The sequence below is a fragment of the Macaca nemestrina genome, chromosome 1, assembly GCF_043159975.1.
Source record: "Macaca nemestrina isolate mMacNem1 chromosome 1, mMacNem.hap1, whole genome shotgun sequence".
NCBI classification, from domain to species: domain Eukaryota; kingdom Metazoa; phylum Chordata; class Mammalia; order Primates; family Cercopithecidae; genus Macaca; species Macaca nemestrina.
Genome location: NC_092125.1, coordinates 191,258,217 through 191,283,782, shown reverse-complemented (window position 1 = coordinate 191,283,782; position 25,566 = coordinate 191,258,217). Strand labels below are relative to the sequence as shown.

General features: G+C 39.5%; 1 protein-coding gene across 23 annotated transcripts in view; it reads left to right on the top strand.

Annotated features, from left to right (window-relative positions):
* LOC105494842 (coiled-coil domain containing 30) overlaps positions 1 to 25,566 on the top strand; it is a 196,325-nt gene that overhangs the window by 63,915 nt on the left and 106,844 nt on the right. For 12 of the 23 annotated variants that reach the window (XR_011622195.1, XM_071094870.1, XM_071094867.1 and 9 more), the window contains 4 exons: positions 8,627 to 8,752; positions 9,358 to 9,456; positions 11,342 to 11,479; positions 17,450 to 17,619. The exons of 2 other annotated variants lie outside the window; for them this stretch is intronic. Coding sequence is in view for 20 of the 21 variants with exons in the window: in XM_071094870.1 (XP_070950971.1) it covers positions 8,627 to 8,752; positions 9,358 to 9,456; positions 11,342 to 11,479; positions 17,450 to 17,619 (533 nt within the window). In the remaining variant the exon portion in view is untranslated. Of the gene's footprint in view, positions 1 to 5,670; positions 5,765 to 6,310; positions 6,331 to 8,626; positions 8,753 to 9,357; positions 9,457 to 11,341; positions 11,480 to 17,449; positions 17,620 to 25,566 lie in introns of those variants that run through there. 9 more of the 23 variants (XM_011763725.3, XM_011763724.3, XM_071094906.1 and 6 more) reach the window with 9 other exon arrangements.

The window sequence follows — 25,566 nt, the reverse complement described above, 5'->3', positions numbered from 1 at the left end:
GCAACCTCTGCTCCTGGGTTCAGTGATTATCCTGCCTCAGCCTCCTGACTAGCTGGGATTACAGGTGCCCACCACCACGTCCAGCTAATTTTTCTATTTTTGGTAGAGATGGGGTTTCACCACATTGGTCAGGCTGGTCTCAAACTGCTGACCTCAGGTGATCCACCCCCCTGACCCCTTGGCCTCCAAAAGTGCTGGAATTACAGGCATGAGCCACTGCACCCGGCCTCCTGTACCTTTTCTAGTGGCAATGAAGTCTAGAGCAAACCAGTTGGAACATAGAAGAGGTGTGCTAGCTATGATAAGTTGTATTCCAAAAGTGAAATATTTTTCCAAAGACTACCCGTGTGAGAATGGCTTAAACTCTTTGACTTCTTTTTTATTTCATGGTGAGTACAATTGTGGCCCACACCTTGCTCTGTCATTCATATATCCGAGTGAAGGAGGCTTGATATGGGAAGCAGGCCCCAAGATGACCATAGAATTTCAAGAGTTATTGAGGGGGCATCTGTAAAGAATAAAGGAAAGGAGCAGACATGGCCAGGGAAAGCCTTCAGATCACAATGCAGGACTGACAATCTGTTGAAGGAGAGGGAGAAAGAAGGAAGATTGATTGGATAGGAAGAGCCTCAAACCGTGGCGTAGCTCTGAGAAAGTCTCTGCCAGCCCAACAAACAGTTTTGGAACATTGATAACCTGTAGAGGAATTACACATTGGGCAGAATTGGGTGGGCCTTAATATTCCCACCATGCTCAGTCATTCACTGGAGGCTGTCTGGGAAGAGTGGCAAGTACTTTCTTGAAGGGAGGTATCAGTGGTGTACCTCTACATGGCTCTCTGTATCATAGAACTCAAGCTTGGAGAAGATCGTTGGAGAATACCTGGTTAACCTACCTCCCTCTTTGACAAATGTTATCTGTGACATTCTGGATAAATGAGCATCTGTGTTATTTCAAAAGATATTCAGAAAAGATCACACAGTTTTCCCTAATGTTTAACATTAGGTACCAGAATTGTGTATGTGTGTCTAATCTCAATCCTCTAAGCTGTGATGTAAACCAGTTTTCTTTTCCTTGTCGTCGAGACTGAAGTTTGTGTGGATTTCAAAAATTAGGAAATAAAGCTTTATGTTGACTCTAGTGATCCTTTCACTTACGTCATCCCACATAAGGCAAGCTGGATTGGACTAATGAAGAACACTGTAAATAAATATTTCTTCTCTTTAAAGATGTTAGCAAGTAGAAATCTTTAAAACTGGAAAATGAGCTGGGTGCAGTGGCTCACGCCTGTAATCCCAGTACTTTGGGAGGTCAAGGTGGGTGGATCACAAGGTCAGGAGTTTGAGACCAGCCTGGCCAACATGGTGAAAATACAAAAATACTAAAAATACAAAAATTAGCTGGGTGTGGTGGCAGACGCCTGTAATCCTAGCTACTTGGGAGGCTGAGGCAGAAGGATAGTTTGAAACGAGAAGACAGAGGTTGCAGTGAGCCAAGATCGCACCACTGCACTCCAGCCTAGGCGAAAGAGTGAAACTCCATCTCTGAATGAATGAATGAATGAATGAATGAATGAATAAATAAATAAATAAATGGAAAATGGTCTCAATGAGTAATAATTAATTAGAGTTAAATGACCTTCTAAAATCATTTCCTAAAGAAAGATTTTTGCCTTCCAAGTTCTCTCTTAATCTTTCATGAAGGAAAAGCCTCAAGATTTCTTGATGGTGTTTGGCAGCCAGGTGATGGTGATAGCAATAACTGTTAACTAAGGATCATTCTCAGCAGAGGAATTAAATGAACTGAGTGCTGTAGTCAGCAGATAAGGAGTAACAGCCTATTCCCCTTAACTTGTTTCCAGACCTTGACCTAGTAATGTGATATCCCTGGCATGGGTTGTTTCCTTCAGTCATTCCTTCCTTATCACTGACTACAGTAGTTCCCCCTTATTCTCAGTTTCGCTTTCCACAGTTTCAGCTACCCACAGTCAATTGCAGACTGAAAATATTAAATGCAAACTTCCAGAAATAAGCACCTCATAAGTTTTAAGTTGTGAACCATTCTGAGTACCATGATGAAATCTTACACTGTCCTGCTGGGGTGGGAATCATCCCTTTGACCAGTGTGCCTACACTGTACACACTGTATACCCATTAGTCATGGGCGTTAGTCAGCCTGCTCCTGACATGCAACCATGGACATCATCATGGCTTAGTGATCGAAGATCACTCAAAGCAGATGACCCTACTTTTCATGTATCATCGGAAGGTCAGCAGTAGTCTAATGCCATGTCATAATGCCTAAGTCATTCATCTTCACCTCATTATTTAGGCATTGTGCCATCTCATATCATCTCAAGAAGGATACATACAGTACAATAAGATATCTAGAGAGACAGAGACCACATTCTCATAACTTTTATTACAGTATATTTTTATTATTATTGTTGCTAATCTCTTACTATGCCTAATTTACAAATTAAGCTTTATCTTAGTTATGTATACATGGAAAAAACAGTACAGTTGGCTCTTCATATCTGTAGGTTCCACATCTCCCAATTCAACCAACCATGAGTTGAAAATATTGAAATAAAAAATAATAATATGACAATAAAATAATATAAAATTTAAAATATAGAACAGGCTGGCCATGGTAGCTCACTCCCAGCACTTTGGGAGGCTGAGGTAGGAGGATTGCTTGAGCCCAGGAGTTGAGACCAGTCTGGGCAATATAATGAGACTCTATCTCTCAATTTATTTTAAAACATTTTTAAAATAGTGTAACACTATTTACATAGTTTTTAGACTGTATTAGGTATTGTAAGTAATCTAGAGATTAAAGTATATGAGAGAATGTGTGTAGGTTATATGTAAAATACTGTACCATCTTATATGAGGGACTTGAGCATCCATGGATTTTGGTATCTTCAGTGATCTTGGAACCAATCCTCCTCAGATATCAAGGGAGGACTATACAGAGGGTTTGGTACCATTGGAAGTTTCAGGTGTCCACTGGAGGTTTTGGAACATATCTTCCAAAGATTAGGGGGACTGCTGTAATTTATTTTCTGTTTCTTACAAAAAGGAAGTAAAAGGATGGTAATATTGTTTGGATTTGTGTTCCCACCCAAATTTCATGTCGAATTGTAATATTAAATAAAAGTCCCAATGTTGGAGGAGCGCCCTGGTGGGAGGTGATTGGATCATGGGGGCAGACCTTCCTCTTTGCTGTTTTCATAATAGTGAGTGAGTTCTCATGAGATCTGGTTGTTTAAAAGTGTGTAGCACCTCCCCCTCTCTCTCTTCCTCCTGCTCTGGCCATGTAACACATGCCTCCTTCCTCTTCCCTTTTTGCCATGATTGTAAGCTTCCTGAGGCCTCCCCAGCCGTGCTTCCTGTATAGCCTGAGGAATTGTGAGTCAATTAGACCTCTTTTCTTTATAAATTACCCAGTCTTAGGTAGTTTTTTATATTATTATAAATGCAAGAATGAACTAGCATAGATGGTGTACTGGTTAACTTTGTATGTCAACCTGACTGAGGTTTGGAATGCCCAGATATCTGATTAAACATTATTTTTGGGCTGGGCACAATGACTCACACCTGTAATCCTAGCACTTTGGAAGGCCAAGGCGGGTGGATCACTTGAGTTCAGGAGTTTGAGACCAGCCTGGGCAACATGGCAAAACCACACCTCTACAAAAAAAAATACAAAAATTAGCCTGGCGTGGCGGCACTTGCTTGTAGTTCCAACTACTGAGGAGGCTGAGGTGGGAGGATTGCTTGTGCCAAGAGACAGAGGTTGCAGTGAGCTGCGATCATACAACTGCACTTCAGCCTAAATGATAGTGAAATCATAATATATACATATATATAAAATCTTCTGTTGGTTCTGTTTCTCCAAAGAACCCTGTCAAATACAGATGGAAACTAATATATGAGTCTCTACAGTGTTGTAATGACTCTCCTGGGGGTTTGCCGTAACTTATTTTAACAGAAATTCAGAGAGGGTAGGTATTGTTCACCCTGATTTACAGATGAGAAAACCAAGATCACAGATTTGTAAATGTGGAAGTCAAGATTTCAAATCTCAACCTGACTACAAGACCTATGTTTTAGCTGGGCGCAGTGACTCATACCTGTAATCCTAGCACTTCAGGAGGCCAAGGCAGGAGGATTGCTTGAGCCTGGGAGTTTGAAACCAACCTGGGCAACATGGTGAGACCCTGTCTCTTAAAAAACAAACAAAAAAAGACTTACTGTTTTTGCCATCATGGTTTCCAAACTGTGTTCCAGGGATCTTTGATGTTCCATAGATAGAAAGCTCTGGGTCTTCTACCTCCACATCAGTCAGAGAAATCTCCACTTCTGGGAACTCTGTAAAGGGTTTTTCCATAAGAATTATTCTGAAAATAAAGGGGACAGGGGAGTCCTGTGGCTTAAAAAGGAAAAATAATTTAGGAAATAATTTCCTTATATCAAGCACTGTTCTCAAGATGTAACTGTGTTCCTTACTCATTTCTCTATGGAGACAGACTTATAACTAAATAGACCATCTTAGTGCTGTTCTTACGCATGTTCTCAGAGAATATACTTAAAATAGAAGAAATGCTAGGTATGTGGTAGGAAAAATAATAGCCACAATATATTGAGCGTCTGTCATGTGTCGTGATCTGTTCTAGGTGTCTAACAAACATAATCTCATTTAATCCCAATAACAGCCTGTTAGAAATAGAGCTTGGAGTTGTAAGGAAAATTAGCACTTAGATAAAGGATTTTTCAGCAAAGCAAATTTATTTTTGTGCAGAGGGATGCCTCCTGTATGGCTGGTCATTACAAGAGCATATAGAATAAAGGAGAGTGAAAATTTTTATTTTCGACGTAAATCTTCTCCCTGTGCTCTTTCCCCGCTGGCTGGGGTTGGGCTGTATAATTTAAGCTAGACTTGATTGGCTAAACATTTAAACTTCTTTATAGATAAGGTGGGCATGTAAGGGAGAGAGGAGAGAAAGGGAAGGGGTTGTCTGTGGCAAGTTAGAGAGTCAGTTTTTTAAAAAATAAGGAAAGGAATGTGAGCTGGTGTTGATAATGTCACTGGTATTGTGGCATGCCTGGGCATGTAGTAAAAGCAGAAAGAAAGAAGAAAAAGAAAAAGAGGTGGAGGGGGTATTGAGAATTAAAGAATAAAGGATTAATCAGGTTGTTTGAAGAGAAACCTTGTCATATCTTAAACAGCCCTCACCAAAGTAAGCAGGAGCATTCCCATTTCATATTTGTTAGAACTGAAGGGAACTTGACCAAAGTGATAGTTGCAGCCAGGAGCTGATCCAGGTTTATCCGGCCCCAGGGCTCATTTTCTACACCATACCAACTCTTGTGGCAACTTATAGAGGAGATTTATATAGAGGACTTATTATAACTCATGGGGGTACAGCATGCCCAACACGGAGCACATAAACCACCTCCACCTACAGGAGATGCCCAGGCAGTATTTTATTTTCCACAGTGCCTGCGTTCGTCTTTTCATCTGACTGTGCCTGTGAGAGGGCGCAGCACGATGCAAGCACATAGTGGGTCGACAATAAACGTTGTCATACTATGCAGGGAGGCACAGTTTAGTTCAGAGCATTAGGTGATCCCCACCTGTCAGAGAGTAGAATATTGGAAGTGGAAAATTCTGAGCTGTTACACCATCTCCAGAGTCGTTGGTGGCTACCCATGCTAAGTCATTAGTCCTCTTTGTTTACTGCTGGCTGGCAGGTGAGGTAGGCTCCCTCAGCTACCCAGAGATCTCTGTGTCCTATTGCTCATCTCTCACATTATTTGCTGCCCCTTTCTTGTGGTTTTCTGCTTTAAACTTTGGTTACTGGGCTCATTAAGTACATAAATTGCCTAAAGGCATAACTATATTCAATATGCCACAAATTATGATAAATTTTAAATATATCTTCTTTGGGAAAGCTATCTTTTAAAAATTATAGCATTGAAATACATGACATTCTTACTCTAGGAAGAGACAAAGAAAATGAGGGGGGGTTCATATTTGAGAGTTGAGATGTTTCTTCTGCTTTGTACTGAAGCATCTCAGGTGGCATAAGAGTGGAGCTTAAATGAATTCTTGCCTTGTGTGTTGAATGCATCAGCATGTCGTGTGTGAATTTGAAAAAAATATTCACCAGTGCAGATGGTGGCTGATGGGAGAAGATACTCTGGGAAAAAATATTTATTCTTCTCCATTTCCTTGTGCAGTGCTACTAAGCTGACATGATTCTTGACTACATCTTTTGTCCATACCACTGGACAGGAGGAATTGTAAAAGTTACACTAAGATGTTAGTATCCACTTTTCTAGTAGCATTCCCCGTTCTTTCCAACTCATCAGCTTGGGACTGTTATTTCTGTTTTACTGACATTAAACATAAGAAAGGTAAATTAGTAGTTTGATTAATTCAGAACAATCAAGATTCTGTAGTGTATTTTTCTAGTACTTGTTCTCTTTGGCTTAGCTACCAAACAACAACAAAGTCTCAAATCCATAATAAAGTAAATCTCTAAAGGATTCCAGACCAGATAGGAGGTGAAACTTGTTGCTAAGAAGCAATTTCAGGGCTACTACCTCCGAAGAAGATGCTTAAGAAATGTAGCTTTTTTTTTTTTCAGTTTTTTGTTGTTGTTGAGACGGAGTCTGGCTCTGTCGCCCAGGCTAGAGTGCAGTGGCCGGATCTCAGCTCACTGCAAGCTCCGCCTCCCGCGTTTACGCCATTCTCCTGCCTCAGCCTCCCAAGTAGCTGGGACTACAGGCGCCCGCCACCTCGCCCGGCTAGTTTTTTGTTTTTGTTTTTGGTAGAGACAGGGTTTCACCGTGTTAGCCAGGATGGTCTCGATCTCCTGACCTCGTGATCCACCCTTCTCGGCCTCCCAAAGTGCTGGGATTACAGGCTTGAGCCACCGCGCCTGGCCTTTTTCGGTATTTTTTTAAAATGACATTTTGTAACTGGTGATTTATTTAGATTAAGACTTCCATTTTAGAGCCTGAATTATCAGTAACATAGAAAGATAGAAGAGAAAACAGTACAAAAGATCAAGAGACAAAGTACAAGATTTGAATGAGGTTAAAAAAAAAAGGGATAATTTTCAGTTACATTTTCTAATACAGGTAAGGCAGACACCATAAGGATGCTCAAGAATGACTGAAAATAGGCAAAAGGAGAAAGGACACTTCTAGGAATATACATCCTATGATTGTGACCAGTGGTTACAGAAAACCTTGCTAGGAGTAGTCAATCAGTAAAGAGCCCATTTACTAATGTATTTAGGATAAGTTGGTGTGTTGAAATTATAAGGATGATTTAAAGGTATTGCCTTACTAACGAATGAATGTAAAAATTCAGAACAATCCAATAATAATATAAACTGCCACTTACAGAGCATCTTCTATAACTGAGGAGCCCATATATGTCCAGGCCTCATTATCTTTATTTTTAATATGAGGAACTAAGGCTAAGAAAAGTGAAGTAACTAGCTCAGGATGCCACTATTGGAAACCAGTAGAACAGGACTGGGAGGGCTGTTCCTACATACTACTCTGCATTTCCCAAGTTACCAAGTATAGATGTGCCAATTTCAGCTGCTTCCTGACTGGCCAAACCAAACGTGCAATTAGTTCATTTGACAGGTTGGCTTTTACAATGGAGAGGGGTCAGTCAGGCACGGTGGCTCACACCTGTAATCCCAGCACTTTGGGAGGCCGAAGCTAGTGCATCGATTGAGCCCAGGAGTTTGAGAACAGCCCGGGCAACATGGCGAAATCCCATCACTATTTTATATATGTATATTATATTATATATATATTATATATATGTTATATATAATATATATAATTTTTAAAAAATTTAAAAAATAATGGAGAGGGGTCTGCTGCTTGGTGATAGTGTGATCATCAAAAAAATTGGCTGAATTTTTGTTGTGTTCCTAAGTTGTATTTTGATCTTAATTTTATCTCCTAATAGGTTTTTGTACATAAGAGAAAACTCACTTTGGCAAGGCTGAATAGAGTAGATATTAAAAGTAAGGGATTTAAGTTAGACTTGACTTAGAATCCCAGTGCTGACTGTGTGAACTTGGACAAATTATGTAACATATCTAAGCCTCACATGTCTCCTCTGTAAAAATAATGTAACAATAATTCCAATCTCATAGGGGTCCTAGAAAAACAAAATGAAATAATGCATCTAACATACTTACCATAGTCTCTGACATGTGGTAAGTCCTCAATATAAAGTAGCTGGTATCATTATGACTCCAATTTTTATTATTTTCAAATAATTTGGAAAGATTTCAATAATGCCTTATATTTGATAAGTGATCAAATTTTATAAAATAGTTTCAAAATCACATTTTATTCCTGCCGTGATGGCTATAATGTAGGTAGAACAAGTGTTACTACATTTTACTATTGTGTAAATTAAGGCTTGGAGAGAAAAACATATCTTATGAGCTATAAACTAGTTTTCCTAGATTCATAAATGCCCTGAATGATTTCATTATTGAGTTAGAAAATTATCATCAGAATTTGTAGGAAACACTGCTATTATATATAAAATTATTTATGTAAAATGCTTTTTACAGATCTTGAAAATGAGCCAAGAAAAAAATGAAATGTTTGAAAGTGAGTGGTCAAAAGAGAGAGAGAGAGAGAAGCAGTTGGCATCTGGTCTTGACACTGCAGAGAAGGCCTTGAAAGCTGAAAGTGAGGTATTACCATTCAGGAAGCTATTTTCTTCTTGTTGTAGTTCTAATTTAGGGATTTCATGTTATCATTTTAAAATGAAGTATGACTGTACATCTCAGCTTGGGATGCCATAACCAAATACCACAGACTAGGTGGCTCAAACAACAGAATTTTATTTTTCTCACAGTTATGGAGGATGGGAAGTCCAAGATCAAGGTGCCAGCCGAGTCAGTTCCTGGTGAGGGTTCTCTTCCTGGCTTGCAGATGGCTACCTTCTTGCTCTGTCCTCACGTGACAGAGTGAGCAAGCTCTGGTGTCTCTTCCTCTTATTATAAAGGCACTAACCCTACTGGATTAAGGCCCCACCCTTCTATCCTCATTTGACCTTTATCACCTCCCTATCAACCCTATCTATCTCCAAATACAGTCCATGTTGGAAATTAGGGCTTCAACAATATGAGTAGGGAGGGAGAGCACAATTCAGTCCATAGCACTATAGAATATGTGTTTCTATAATAATAATGGGGTAGCTCTGTTGTTTCTCCAAGCTGAGTTCTAGCACTGATCAAAGAGTCCTTTATTTAGCAGATGTTTGATTGTTGTAGTGTTGGGCTTATCTCTCTTATAGAGTCATGGACTTATCTCTCGTTTTAACCTCTTGTCCTGCCATCTTGGAAAGATCTATCAGGAGATACAATCAGCCTATATTTTGAAAAGAGACCTGGAAGTAAGTTCATAGAAGTCAAAATCAGTAATTTAGAGGATAGTGACACTCAATCAGTTTATAGGTTGCAGTGCTTCTAATCTCATCCTAATGACCTACAGGAATTTTCAGTGAAATAAGATAGGAAATCATTATCATTTACCCTCTTCCCGTGGTTTTGGGAGGCCACCCTCTACCTTCTTGCCTTTTGTCTAAGCCTTTCTCAGCATTTACCTTCCACTTTGACTTCAAGTCTTCGGGAAAATACCAAGCAGCTCCTCTCCTAAAGTAAATTTTATATAATCTATTCCCTTCATTGAGCACCACAGACTGACTCTCAACCCAAAGTCTTCCACCAATCAATCAGTGCACATCCTGTGTCATCAGTGTAAAAATCTGATAAAAATCTGCATTTAGGCTGGGCACGGTGGCTCACGCCTGTAATCCCAGCACTTTGGGAGGCCGAGGTGGGTGGATTACCTGAGGTCAGAAGTTCGAGACCAGCCTGACCAACACAGAGAAACCCTGTCTCTGCTAAAAATACAAAATTAGCCAGGCATGGTGGTGCATGCCTATAATCCCAGGTACTCCGGAGGCTGAGGCAAGAGAATCGCTTGAACGTGGTTGCAGTGAGCCGAGATCATGCCATTGCACTCCAGCCTGGGCAACAAGAGCAAAATTCCATCTCAAAAAAAAAAAAAAAAAAAAAGAAATCTGCATTTAGCCAAAGTGTTTTCTCTCATGGATATATATTTTTAAAAATCAAGCTGGGCACAGTGGCTCACATCTGTAATCCCAGCACTTTGGGAGGCTGAGGCAAGAGGATCACTAGGAGTTCGAGACCAGCCTAGGCAACATAGTGGGACACTGTCTCCACAGAAAAAAAAAAAAAAAGAAAAAAAATTTAAGTTAGCCAGGTGTGGTGGCATGTGTCTGTAATCCCAGTTACACAGGAGGCTGAGGTGGGAGGATCACTTGAGCCCAGGAGGTGAAGGCTGCAGTGAGCTGTGATTGCACCACTGCACTCCAGTGAGAGTGAGACCCTGTCTCAAAAAAGAAAAAAAAAAAAAGAGAGAAAGAGAAAAAACATCAGAGGATTAAAGAAAATCCTGGTTAATTAAGTCACTGGATATAATTAAATAAGCATAATTTGTAGTTAGGAACGCAGAGTTTAAGCTGTGCATCATGGCCCCCTTATAGTCCCAGGTACTTGGGAGGCTGAGACAGGAGGATGGTTTGAGCCCAGAAGTTGAGGACTATAGTGCACCATGATCACACCTGTGAATAGCTACTGCACTCTAGCCCGGGCAACAATAGTGAGACCGCATCAATATACATAAATAAATATTTTTTAAAAAAACCACAGAGTTTAAAGTCAGACAGATTTATGGATTTGGAATCTCAGCTTTATACTTCCTGGCTATGTGAATTTAGCAGGTCACTTAAGATCTCTGAGCTTTACTTTCAACAATTCCCTTATAAGGTTATCAGAACATTAAAGGTAAACCACATAGCACTTTGTTCTATAAATGGTACTTCTAAAAAGATACATTTTAGAAACAGATAATATAACTATTGGCAGTCGTTGCAAGCATTGCCAAAGAATTTACCTGTATATAAGCCTTGCTTAATGTAGGAAGGACTCTAGAAACTAAATCTTTCAACCCGTGAATGATAGAAACGAAGAATGCTCAGTTTATTTAATTGATTTAATAATTGATTTAATTGATTTATGTAAACTTTGTTTTAACTACTAAGAAAGGCATCGGTCTGCCAGAAGGATAGGTTGGAATATTTAAAACAAAAAATTTGTCAGGACCATTTCAAGATTCATTCGTAGAAGTATTATATCTTTTATGGGGAAAATAGTCTTATTTTGTTTTACTAAATGTCTTCATTTCTTAATCAGGAATTGCAAAAATCAAAGTCAGAGCTTATATACCTTTATAATGAAGTTCACAATCTCCCAGGGGCATCAGAAAGCAGAGACCATTTTTTAATAGCATGTGACCTGTTACGAAGAGAGAATTCTGAATTAGAAACAAAGGTGAGACTGAGTTAGGTATTTAAATGTTCAATATTTAACGTAGCTTTTATGAGGATAGGATACAAGGAAATTAATTTTAAGCATCAGATGATTTGGGAATTGGAGTTTCTTCTATTTTTATAGCATAAATTGCCATATACTGCCATATACTGTGGATTATGAGTCAAGCTATACGTCAGGATAAGTATTCAGACTTCAACCAGTACTTGGCAATTAGGATTAATCTGCGATTTTTTTTACTTTAAATCAGCTTCCCACCAACTTAATTTTTGGAGCACATATTATAGTGTAAAATATGTATTTAAATGTCTTCAATTTAAAAATTTAGGATCAAAGTTTCTTTCTCAGTTACACTGAAAATTGGGCTTAGAGTTAGGAAAATGTTCAAATATCCTGATTCAAGCTTGTTCCCTAAGTTTAAAAATGGCTTCCAGGGAGATTGCTTGCACCCAGCTGTAGCGTGCTATGATTGTGCCTGTGAATAGCCACTGCATTTCAGCCTGGACAGCATAGTGAGACCCCATCTCTTTAAAAAAAAAAAAAAAAAAAAAAAAGCTACCTGACCAGGGCAAAGAATTCTTATCTAGTCCAATACTAGACTGAAAGGTTGCCTGTATAATTTCTAGAGTCCCACCTATTAGGTTATCACTATCGCCTCCTAGCTGAAAATTCCCTTCCTCAATCACTCTTTTGACCTAGACTAAAGATTAAGGAGCAAAGTCTTGAATACAGCAGTTAAAATATATTAGGCCATATTTTAATGTCATATGTAAGGAATAACTAAATCAAAGCCTAATTTAAACTGTGTGTAGTTACCCCAGAAAATCAGGAGCAGGTTGCTGAGGGATTGGGACATAGATCAGATAGCATGTGACATGGGAGGGAAAGGTCCAGAACACAGGGTCTGCTGCCTGGGAGAGTAAATATGTAGAGCTTAATATACAACCTAGCCTTTTTTGTGGGACCTTGTCAGCAAGGTAAGTTATCAACATGTTGTACAGTTAAAGGACCATGCCTTTTAAAACATCATTGACAAAGTTAACAACAGATGAGCTGAAATGAGAAGAATATAATATAAAAGAAGAGATCCAAATCTGCTCTGCTGATCTGGGTCTCCTTTTTTCTTAAACTTTTTTATGTTGAAATAATACCAGACTCACAGAAAAAATTATGAAAGTATAAAGAATTCCCATATACTTTCACTCTTCCAAATGTTAACATGGTATCGTGTTTACCTTATCACTGTCTCTCTTTCCCTCTACACACACACACACACACACACACACACACACACTGATAGTTTTTTTGTAAACCCTCTGAGAGTAAGTTGGAGACATAATCTCCTTTACCCTTAAATATTTCCATGTGGGTTTACTAAAAACAATAACATCTCCTATTACCACAGTACAAGTCTCAAAATCAGGAAATTGACATTGACACAATACTATTATCTAATCTATAGCTGATATTCAGATTTTACCAATTATTCCCCTCTATAGCAAGAGAATAACTTTTTTCCTATCTGAGATCCAACCCAGGATCATACATTACATTTAATTGTCATGTCTCTATAGCTCCTTCAATCTGCAAAAGTTCCTCAGTCTGTCTTTGTCTTTCATGACTTTGATATTTTTGAAGAGTACTGTCTTAGTCAGTTTGGGCTGCTATAACATAATACCATAGACTGGGTAGGTTAAACAAATACTTATTTCTCTCAGTTGTAGAGGCTGGGAAAAATCAAAGATCAAGATGGCATATTCAGTGTCTGGTGAGGGCATTCTTCCTGATTTGCAGACAGCTGTCTTCTCATTGTATCGTCACATAGCCAAGAGCAGAGAGAGAGAGTACAAGCTCTTTCCTGTCTCTTCTCATAAGGGCACTACTACCATCATGAGGGCTGCACCCTTGTGAATTAATTACTTGCCAGTGGGTCCTCCTAATACCATCCCATTGGGGTAAGGCTTTCAACATATGAGCTTTGAGTCAACACAAACATGCAGTGTATAACAAGACCATTGATTTTGAAGAATGTCTCTTAATTTGGATTTGTCTGATGTTTTCTCACAATATAATTCAGATTACCCATACCACAGAGATAATGTTGTATCCTTCTCAGTGTATTTTATCAGGAGACATGACATTTTTTGTTCTATTACTTATGATACTAACTTGGATCATTTGGTTAAGGTACTGTCTGCTAGATTTCTCCACTACAAAGTTATTACTTTTGTCTTTGCAATTCATAAATATCTTTTGGGGAGATACTTTGAGACTATGTGTTATGTTTCCCATCAAACTTTTACTCATTGAAAGTTTCTGTTTTGAATCTTTGATTTTTAAATTATATTCTAGTTTTTCTTCAGAATATAGAGTGCTTTAGACTTAAAGATAGTCTTGCTAAAGAAGTTGTATGTATTTGCTGAATCCCCCATTTTACAGGCTGTCATTTTGTTTGGGTTACAACGTCTAGACTCATACAGAATTTTAGAACTGAAAGGAGTATGATCATGTAGGCCAACTCTTTCAGTTTACACATAAGAACACCAAGGCCCAGGGATATTAGACTGCTGCCGAGTTACGTGGTAATTCTCAGCCTATGCTCTTTCTACCCTAGCCTAAGGCCTCAGTCAGAAAGTGGAACCATCAGCTTAATTCTTATGCTACTTAAACATGGCTGATTATTAAACTGAGCTGTATCACTAAGATACAATTTTGGTAGGAAGAAGTCTGGAACAGAGTTGGTCCTGTTCCACAATATCCATGTCATGGAGGGTCTGATGGCTTTAACTTTCTTTGTTATAAAGAATAAAGCTTCTACTCACTTAAGATATACACTACTTTGTCATGTGAGAATTCAGAATACCTAGAAAATGCTCTGTGTTAGTGTCACCATCCTCTTCAGAAACCCTCAGCAGCTTTCAGTTTGCTCTAACATCAAATCTAAACTCCACTGTTTTATCTTTTTTTTTTTTTTTTTCCGAGATGAGGTCTCTCCATCACCCAGGTTGGAGTGCAGTGGCAAGATCATAACTCACCTCCCGCTCCTGGCCTCAAGTGATTGTCCTGCCTCAGTCTCCCGGCACCACACCTGGCTAATTTTAAATTTTTCTTTAATAAAGACAGGGTCTCCCTATTTTGCCAGGTTGCCTTTCTTTACTTCTTAAGAGACTAACATTTATTTTTTTATTTATTTTTTTATTTTTTGTGGTGATTTTTTTTTTATTAATTTATTTATTATTATTATACTTTAAGTTGTAGGGTACATGTGCATAACGTGCAGGTTTGTTACATATGTATACTTGTGCCATGTTGGTGTGCTGCACCCATCAACTCGTCATTTACATCAGGTATAACTCCCAATGCAATCCCTCCCCCCTCCCCCCTCCCCATGATAGGCCCCGGTGTGTGATGTTCCCCTTCCTGAGTCCAAGTGATCTCATTGTTCAGTTCCCACCTATGAGTGAGAACATGCGGTGAAGAGACTAACATTTATTATCTGTAATGTTTACTTTTTTACAATGACCACAAAAATTAGTGATTAAGTAGCATTTTGGAATATTTTTTCCTGCTTACAAAAATAATGCAAGCTCATTAAGAAAATTGTCCTTTATGTTCCTTTATAATCTGACCTCTCCCTTCAATCTTGCCTTATTCTTTCTGAGTAGCTGGGACTACAGGCACCTGCCACCACGCCCAGCTCATTTTTTGTATTTTTAGTAGAGACGGGGTTTCACTCTGTTGGCCAGGCTGGTCTTGAACTCCTGACCTCATGATCTGCCTGCCTCAGCCTCCCAAAGTGCTGGGATTACAGGTGTGAGCCACCACAACCAGCCTTCTTTTTTTCTTTTTTCCCTCCTTCCATCCTTCCCTCCCTCCCTCACTTCCTTCTTTCCTTCCTTTCTTTTCTTTCTTTCTCACTCAGTTTTCCAGGCTGGAGTGCCGTGGCATGATCTTGGCTCACTTCAATCTCCACCTCACAGGTTCAAGTGATTCTCATGCCTCAGCCATCCAAGTAACTGGGGTTGCAGGCAGGTACCACCACACCTGGCTGATTTCTATTTTTAGTAGAGATGGGGTTTCACCATGTTGGCCAGGCTGGTCTCAAACTCCTGCAATCTTGCCTTATTCCTGCAGCTCCTTACTTTGTAGCCTCTATTCCAATGAAATTATCCTTCTTACTTTCCCCCAAATTACTCTATACTCCGTTCTACGTCAGTGCCTTTGACCATACTGCTCCCCATGCTTAAAATGTGCTATTTGTAGTCTCTTCTCTTATCCATATCTTCCCAACTTGACTAATTCAAGACCAACCTTCTCCCCTAGAAAGATTATAGTCCATATGAAATTACATGGATTTTATGAGATTAGAATCCATTTTACACACTGTAGTTTCTCTTCAGAGAATTGAAAAGGCGTAGGAAACCAAAGGGATCTCTTAAAGTAAACTTAAATTGATCTTTGTAATTAAGTCCATTGTGTTCTTAGAATCAAACATGTAGAAGCTTTGCATTTTCAGACAGCCTCAGGATATGAGTCAGGCAGGCTGTTGTCTACCTTAGCACAATACTTTGATGGGGATTCATTTTCCTTTCTTATTTTTTATTCCATTCTATTTGTTTGTTTATCTGGGTACAGACACAGGGTCTTGCTATGTTGCTTAGGCTGGACTCAAACGCCTGGCCTCAAGCAGTCCTCCCACCTCAGCCTCCCAAAGTGCTAGGATTACAGGCATGAGCCACTGCACCTAGCCCATCTTCCTTTCTTAGACTCATTCCCCACCCATCCTTTCTACTCCCTGAAGGAAATGTTTTTTCATTTTATATGAAGATATAGAGTAACCTTACAAGAAAGGAAATCTTTAGAATCTGTTTGTCAAAACAAAACAAAAAGACTGAACAAATGATTTGCCAAATCACAAAAGGCAGTGACTGTCAAAGCATCTACTTGCAGAGTTACATGGGAGGCTTATTCAAAGTACAGATTTCCATTCCACCCCTTCCCTCGCCCCAGACCACTGATAGTGAATCTCACTCAGGGTAGGGGCTACAATATAAGATTGCATTTTCTTTAACAAATATTTTATTTTTTATTTTTATTTTTGAGACAGGGTCTCACTCTGTCATCTAGGCTGGAGTGCGGTGGCCTGATCTTGACTCATTGCAACCTCCACCTCCCAGGCTCAAGCCATTTTTCCATCTCAGCCTCCTGAGTAGCTGGGACTACAGATGCACACCACCACCATGCCCAGCTAATTTTTCATAGAGACAGCGTCTTTCCATGTTGCCCAGGCTGATCTTGAACTCCTGGACTCAAGCAATCCACCTGCCTCAGCCTCCCAAAGTGCTGGGATTACAGGTGTGAGCCACTGCACCCGGCCAAGACTGCATTTTTAATAAATTCTTCAGTGGATGCTCTTACATCATAGTGATTTGAGAACCACTGTGGAAGAAAGCTCTTCTCTGTGAGATATATCTAATATTCTTATAGATACAGAAGACACCTCTGTAAGATATATCTAATATTCTTTCTAATGTTTTCCGGCAGCAATATATTATTGCTTTTTATTATATATTATTGCTTTTGTGAATCAATGAAGTACATTCAAAACTTGAAAACAAAAATGTGTGGTAATAGTGTAAAACTCTGTAGATCACATATTTGTGCTTGTTAAAAGGTATAACCAAATGCTAAACAGCACTCTGACAGCCCAACCCCAGAGACCAAAAATACCTTTTTTTAAAAAAAAAATATGGGAATTTACATACCCTTATGCCTATGGTTAAAAAAATCGATTAAGTTATATAACAACTGCAAAGTATTAAATTAAGTTGGAATCAGACTTTAATTAGGATGTCATTTGATATTATATAAGCCAATAGTTAAGCATTTAATGAAATCAATATACTTTTTTCACAACTATAAATAAAAGTATGCAAAATAGAATATTTGTCTTTTCACTTAATTTTGCAGGTCTTGAAGCTTTCACAAGAATTTGCACAATTAAATCATTTTACTCTCAGGGGGAAAACTGCACCTTCTAATTTAATTACAAGTGAAAATATCTGTAAAGATCCTGAGTCTAATGAACCAGTTTTGGAAATAGAAATTCAAAGCCCAAAGGAAGAGAGAGAGGAACTCTGGTAAATTGGGAAAATCCTATATCACATTAATTATTCGGAGGGGGTATATTTTATTTGGCTTGATCATTATAAGAATTTGATATTCGGCTGGGCACAGTGGCTTAAGTCTGTAATCCCAGCACTTTGGGAGACTGAGGTGGGCAGATGGCTTGAGCTCAGGAGTTTGAGACCAGCCTGGGCAACATGGCAAATCCCATCTCTACAAAAAACAAAAATTAGCCTGGCGTGATGGTGTGTGTCTGTAGTCCCAGCTACTCAGGGGGCTGAGGTGGAAAGATTGCTTGAGCCCGGGAGGTAGAGATTGTAGTGAGCCATAATTGTGTCACTAACGGCACTCCAGCCTGAGCAACAGAGCCAGACCCTGTCTCAAAATAATAATAATAATTTGATATTCATTTCCAAATTATGTGAGTGGAAAAATTAGTTATAAGCATTCTCCAAAAAGTTTGTCTTTTGATATATTATTACATTTTAAAACTTTTCTCCTGCCTTTAAAGAACGAGTATATGCGGCCTGGCGCAGTGGCTCACGCCTGTAATCCCAGCACTTTGGGAGGCCGAGGCAAGCGAATCACCTGAGGTCAAGAGTTGGAGATCAGCATGACCAACATGGAGAAACCCCGTCTCTACTAAAAATACAAAATTAGCTGGGCGTGGTGGTGCATGACTGTAATCCCAGCTACCCGGGAGGCTGAGGCAGGAGAATCGCTTGAACCCAGAAGGTGGAGGTTGTGATGAGCTGAGATCGTGCCATTGCACTCCAGCCTGGGCAACAAGAGTGAAACTCTGTCTCAAAAAAACAAAAACAAAAACAAATATATATATATATATGTATGTGTGTGTATATCTCCTTTTATTAGAAGATTTAGAAAGCATGCAAAAGTATAAGGAGATTATAACAACTGTTAATTCTCACCCAGGAAAGATGTTAACATCCTAATTTTTCTTTCTTTTTTCTGTATATGTACACATATATGTGTATATTTTTATATAATTATGACTATATTCTGCACAGTTTGTTTTTTGCTGTCTCTAACATTGCATTTGATAATTTTTTGACCACTTTTCTCTTATTTATCTGTCTCTCTATCGATCTGTGTGTCTGTCTATCTTGTTAATTTTGCCCTCTAACTCCTGTACTTCTACTTTTTTAACCAAAAGGACCTTTCATGGAAACACGAGGTTTTGGCAAGTGCACCACTCTTCTTGGGCACTTAAGTTAATAGTTGCAATCAAATTTTGTCTGGGAAAAAGTTTAGAACTAAATAATCAAAAGGAAACGATGATATCCATTTTGACATATACCATACCAAAGGATACATTCATCAATGAAGTGAGAAAATATAGTCTAGGTGTAGACAAATTCATGTTCTAAATGTTTGTAAATGTTCTAAAGATAGAAGGAGATTGTTTTGCCAGTTTGGGGTTCCTGAATATTATGCCCTCCTAAAAGTTGCTTTTAACTTTAGAGTAAGCTTTGAGTCTAAGATTCACAATCATGAAACCTAGTTGGAGATGTGGGAGAGCATATGGAGAGATGATGGGGAAGGCGTATGATAACGGTCACAAAAACAGAGAGCCAAGCAGCCACATCACAGCATTTAGGTTTACTGTAGGGAAAAAGAAAGTCTAGTTCTTGAGCACTGGAACAGGGTCTTACAGGATTTTTGAGGAAGATTGTTCTAGTATCTCTTTATTAGATAAAATGGAGATGGAAGATAGACCAATTAATCTATATGTGTGATAGATGAAGAGATGGTTGCCTACATTGAGTAAGTGGCAATGAAGATGAAATGGTCAATCTGAAAGTTCTTCAAGAAGGAGCTGACATAAATAATCAAATCTGACAAAAGTCCACCCAGGTGATTTTGGGTAATTGGCAGGGATACTTGCCTTGGGGAGCAAGGATGTAGCTTTAATTCATCTAGGGGTGGGAAACCTTGCCATAAGAAAGATAATGGCCTTCCCTCTTAAGAACTCCTTGATGCCACCTGTTTCCAGGACTTGGTCCAATCTGCTTCCCATAACTGGGACTCTGAAAAGTCTAGGTATCTGCCATCTGCCTCCTTCTCCTTTTTTTCTCATAATGTTTTCCTACTTGTTTGTCTCCTATTCCTCTCTTCACAGCCTCCCCTCATCATGGGTCCATAACACAACCACACTCGGCAAGACATTGTGATTTTACTATGTGTCAGGCACTGTAGGTAGGTACTGAGGATACAAAATAAGACACAGTTTCTTATCCTTATGGTCCACATAGTCTGATGGAGAAAAATGGTTAAACAAGGTAGTACTGGGTACTATGGAAACACAAAGCATGGGCCCTGGCCCAGGGTAATGAATCAAAAAATATTCTTAGAAAAAGTCTGAGTAATCAGGGGCCAAGCAAAAAGATGGGAGAATAATTTTCAGGGGAGATATGGCACGTGCAAGAGAAAGCATGATTTGTTTGAGGCCCTAAAAGTGACCTCTATGCTGCTATAGCATGGAGTGTGAAGTGAGGAAATGGGGAAGGGGATGGTGAGAATGAAGAGGCAGGCAGAGGCCTGATAATGAAGGGACATGAAGACCTGTGTTAGGGAGTCTGGACAGTAGGAAACTACTACAGAGTTTGGTAGCATAGAGAAGATGAGAACAGGCTAGAGAACATCTGTCTTTGAGAATAGATGATATTCTTTAGTAACATTCAGTAGTTTAGTATAGTCAACAGAAGGCAGTTGGATTGATCCAGGGTTGAGGTTTTGCCACATGAGTGCAGTGGAAGGACAAAGGAGTAAGAGAGTTGACCATTTTATTTAGACAGTGATTGAAATAATGAACTCTAAACTCTATGTTAGATTTGGAAGCAAGTAAAAAAAGGACTTTTTATCAGTAAAACTGATAGAAAAAGAGACAAGGAATTGCAGATACTGTGATTGCCCTGGGACCAAGTAATATAGAAAGGAAAAGCTGGAATCTAACATTTAATTTTAATAATTCAGAAGTGAAATAGTTGCTGCTGCTGACAACTCATGATATGGTCATGCAAGTAGTTGGCAAAATAGGAGAGATGAGAAGGTAATTAGAGAGAAGGAGATGAAAGAAGCGATGCCGAGGCATCCATGGGTGGTCTCTATGGGACTTGCAGTCTTCCACTATAATGGCAGGACTTGGGGTGAAGCAGGTGACAGAGAGCCATGAGCCAGAGTCTTCAACTGAAATGAAGTAGCAAGTGGTACAGCATACCTAGCATGGTCTCATGCACACAGAAGCTGCTTATAAGCCAAGTTGATTGATTGATTCTTACAGTACATTTCTTCTACTAGATTTTAAGCTCCTTTAAGGTATTAAGGTAATGGGCCATGTCTTGTTTTTCTGTTTATAGTGCTGTTGTCATAGAGTAACAGACTCTTAGAACTGGGGGCACCTTCAGGAGATCTTCCAACTTAGCAGTTTTCAAACTTCTACTTCCCAAAACTTTAGGAATTGTGCAGAGGGGCCTCAGAAATTACCTTGTAAGATGAGGAAATTTATTTTACTCATAAATTATGAGTAAATTTTTGATGAGTGGGACTATGAGCCCTCCATTCCCATTTCACCCAGAGAAGCTCCACTTTTATGTCTCATATATTGGGTTTCGTGTAAGATTTTTAATTTAACAAAGGGTCCACTGCTAAAATAAGTTTGAAAACCACTGATATTTAGCTAAATCTTCTTTTTTCACAAATGAGGTCTCTGAGACCAAGAAAACTGAAATGACTGTTTCATTCACAATCACATACACAGCAAGTTATTCGCAGGACTGGGATGAGGACCCAAGACTCCTAACTCTGAGTCATGAGAAGTACTACTTTATCCACTTTGGAGAGGATGTAGTCACAAATATCCTAAGGGCAAGAAGGTCTTGGGACACTTGCGTTCTAGGTCACTTTCTCAGAAAATGAGCTTTATGGTGCTGAAAAATTGCTTAGGGCTCAATCTCTCTATATGTATAACATGAGAGGTAAGGTGGGAGGAACTCTTCTAAGCCCAGCCTCTCTTGTTCTTGACTATGTCTCCAGTGTCTAGAACAATGCCTGACACATAGTAGGTACTCACAAAATATTTGAATAAATGAAATTTTCCCCCTACTCCTACTGTGTACAATGGGTGTATGATTGCAGTATCTTGCAACTGAATCCAAAGTTGGAATTCCGATGGCAGCCCCAAGCTTATAGAACCCAGCTAATCTCAACCTGTGCCTGGGCCAGAACAGCTGGTGGCTTCCCTTGACCTTCATGAGCTTTGTTCTTTCCAACACACTCTCATTCACTATTTCATTGCATCCTTACTACTTTTATCAAGAATTGTTTGATAAGTGTTCAAGTCCATTTTAATTTCAAGTTCAACTTGATGATGTTGACTTTCTGTCTCCTCCACAGACTACCAATGTATTTTTCCTCCTCTTCCAAACTATTTCTTCCCCAGTCCAATCTGTTCAGTGAATAGCCCCTCCATTCACACAGCTGATGAAGCCAAAACCTAGGAGTCACCTTTGATTCTTCCCCACATCTGTTCCACCAACACATTCTGTCACTTCTGCAATGAAAACATAAAATATTGAATCTGTTCACTTCTATCTATATTTCCACTGTTATTACCCTACTCCATAGCACTGATATCACTCATCAGGACTGTTATGTATCTTCCTAATTGGCCTCCCTGCTTCCATACCCTCCTCCCAATCCATTCTCCGTGGAGTAACCAAATGGTCTTTTTAAAATGCAAATCGAATAATATTGTTCTCTCTCTTAAAACCCTCTCCATGGCTTCCTATTGCACTCAAAATCTAAACCCTTACCATGACCTATAAGGCCCTCCATGACTTGGCCTCTACCTCCCTCCTCCTCATCTTGCTGCCTTTTAGATCCTCCAACTTTTAAAGCACGTTCCTGCTTCAGGACCTTTGCACTAAAAGTTTCCCCTGTTCAGAATAGTCTTCCCCCAGCTTTTCATGTGGCTAACTGCCTCTCAGAGTGGTAATTCCTAACTGCTATGTCTAGGAAAATCGTAACTCCTACTTTCCAAATACTCTACCATGTCACCTTGTTTGTGACTTCTTATAGTCTGTAATTATCTTATTAGTTTGCATGTTTGTTTTTTGTCCTCCTCTAGATGTAGGCTCTGTGAGGGCACAGACCTGGCTGTGTTGATCACCCTTTTGAATTCTTAGTATATGGAGTAGTGCTTGTCATATAATTGATATTCAACATATATTTGACAAATAAATGACTGAATCTGTTTCTTCCTCTGTGGGAACAAAGTTTCATCATTAGCCACCCCTATTCTGTTCTACTAGGCTTTAATTCACTTTAATGATATCTTATACTTGTAGGTTTTCAAAATGCTTTTACATTTTACTTCAAAAGATCCCAAAAAGCTTATGAGAAAGGAAAGGGCATCTTGCAAATGAAGAGATTGAGACTCTGAGTGATTCTGCCTTGTGGAAGGTTACGTAAATAGTAGGTGGAAGATACAGGACTAGCGCTCATGGTTTCTACTGTACTGTGCTCTTTCTTGAATCTGTATATGTTTGAGACTGCTATGCATGTATGCTACTAGAAAAGGAATAGGATAGGGATGCTGCCTAGATATCTCCCACCAGCTGAAGACTGGTGACAATTGCAAAAGTATTGAATGATGTAAAAAAGCAGAAGCGGGGAGAAGGGAGGTGTTTCAATAAGAACTAGGTAATAAACCCTTCCAATTGAAACTTAAGAACTGCAACAGGAGGAAGCAAAAATTTGAGAGTCATGGTGGGTTTTCCAGTTCCTAAGATGCAGATGTGCTGGCTATAGGACATGTTCTCAACTCCATATAATTTTTTGGCTGATAGTCTGCTTTTGCCCACACAACTTTAATGCAATACTGTTATTATGTGAACATAATAGTAAAGTAATACATACTATTAGGTATTACTTTTAAAAAATCTGTTCAGCCTTCCTTTGGTTTCTAAGTATACACATTTTCTCTTATACCTTTTGAAGGATAAATTCTGTTATGTGTGTGTGTGTGTGTGTGTGTGACTGGATCTTGCTCTGTCATCCAGGCTGGAGTGCAGTGGTGCCATCACAGCTTACTACAACATCGACCTCCTGGGTTCAAGTGATCCTTCCACCTCAGCCTCCTGAGTAGCTGGGACTACAGGCACATAGGCACATACCATCACACCCAGTTAATTTTTAAAATTTTTTTGTAGAAATGGGGCTTTCCCTATGTTGCCCAGGCTGGTCTCGAACTCTTGGGCTCAAGTGATCCTCCCACTTTGGCCTCCCGAAGTGCTGGGATTACAAGCATGAGCCACTATACCTAGCCAAATTCTGTTCTTTTTGGGGAGCATTTATTTTCATGGATTCTTGTCCTGTTGAATCAATATCACTTAAATATTAAATCCCTGTATTCCCAGGTGTTGCTAGTTCTCCTTAATTTACTAATTAACTGATTCATGTGAATGCAATTTGTTTATCCAGCCCATTAATAAAAATGTAAAATGGCATTAGCCCAAAATTGTATCCTGGAGAGCACTGCTCATTCCTTCCAAGTCAGGGAAAACTCCTTGACTGCCATGTGCTCTGAATGTGGCTGTACAGGCACATCTCATGGACCCACCAAAGAGGAGGGACACTTAAACCTTATCTTTAAACTATGGAAACATAACAAAGGCCACTTGTGTTCTTCTATAAGGAAATTAAATTGGTCTGGTTAAGTCTGGTCTTTATAAAGTCATTCATTCTTCTTAATGTGACAAATGAAGCACCTTCATATATATTAAACTTAAAGGACCAGTTCATGGATTTTCCATTTTTTAAATGGAAAAATATACTTTAAATGAAAAGATTTTTAAAAATTATTTTGAGGTAATTGCAGAAGGAAGCATTCCTTATTACAGCTGGTGAGGGTGGGAGTTCCTGTTGTCCAGTAGCCTCCACTTACAGCACCTGGCTGAGAAGGGGAGGAATGCCTTGCGACTTCTCTTCACTGGGCTACCACTGATACCACAAGGCAGGTGGGTGGGGGTGGCTTATTGTGCTAGGTGGTGGCCTCCTCTGACACCACCCCAGTGGAAAGGGAGAAGTGTGCCTCCTCACTTCCACGTGGGTTGGAATTCCAAACTCACCACCTGGTCTCCCCTCACACTGCAGGGTAGGGGAGCTCTTTACTATCCGGCAGGGATAAAAGTCCCTTGTGCCTACTTGACCTTCTCTGACACCACCCCAGTCGAGGAATTGGAATCCCTTATTACAGCCTGGTGAGGGTGGAAATCTAGGCTCCCAATTTGGGCTTTGCTGGCATGAGTGGAGGTGAAGCCACAGTTTTTTCTGTGATGTTCAGCTGGAGTAGGTAGGTGTTGTCCAAAATTGTGTTTCTTCCTTGGCCTTTTCTGGTGCTTTGGCTAAAGATGGCAGACTTTTGTTGGTGTTGTTGTTGTTGCTGTTTTTGCTTGTGCTTGTTGACATTGTCTGGGTTGCTGTCTTCTTCAGCTCCAACTCAGGGATCTGTGAGGCAAAAAGAACACCCAGGAAACTCACAGTCATGTCATTCCTTGGGTCTTGAGTTCCCTAGCTGGTCTGCTTTCTTCTCTCCACCTTTCGAAGTCTTTTAATGTTTGTTTTATATATAATGTTCAGGGTTTTTAGTTGTACTTAATGGTAAAAATAGGGGGAAAGTGTGTCTACTTCATCTTTTTCAAAGAAAAAGTCCATTTTCTCCATTTAAAACAAATATGAAACTACTGGTACAGTGGCTTACACCTGTAATCCAAGCAACTCAGGAGGCTGAGGCAGGAGGATTGTTTGAGCCTGGGAGTTCAAGGCTGCAGTGAGCTATAATCGCCCCACCACACTCTAGACTGGGTGACAGAGTGAGACTCCACACACACACACACACACACACACACACACACACACACGGTATACATTTGCATTTTCCC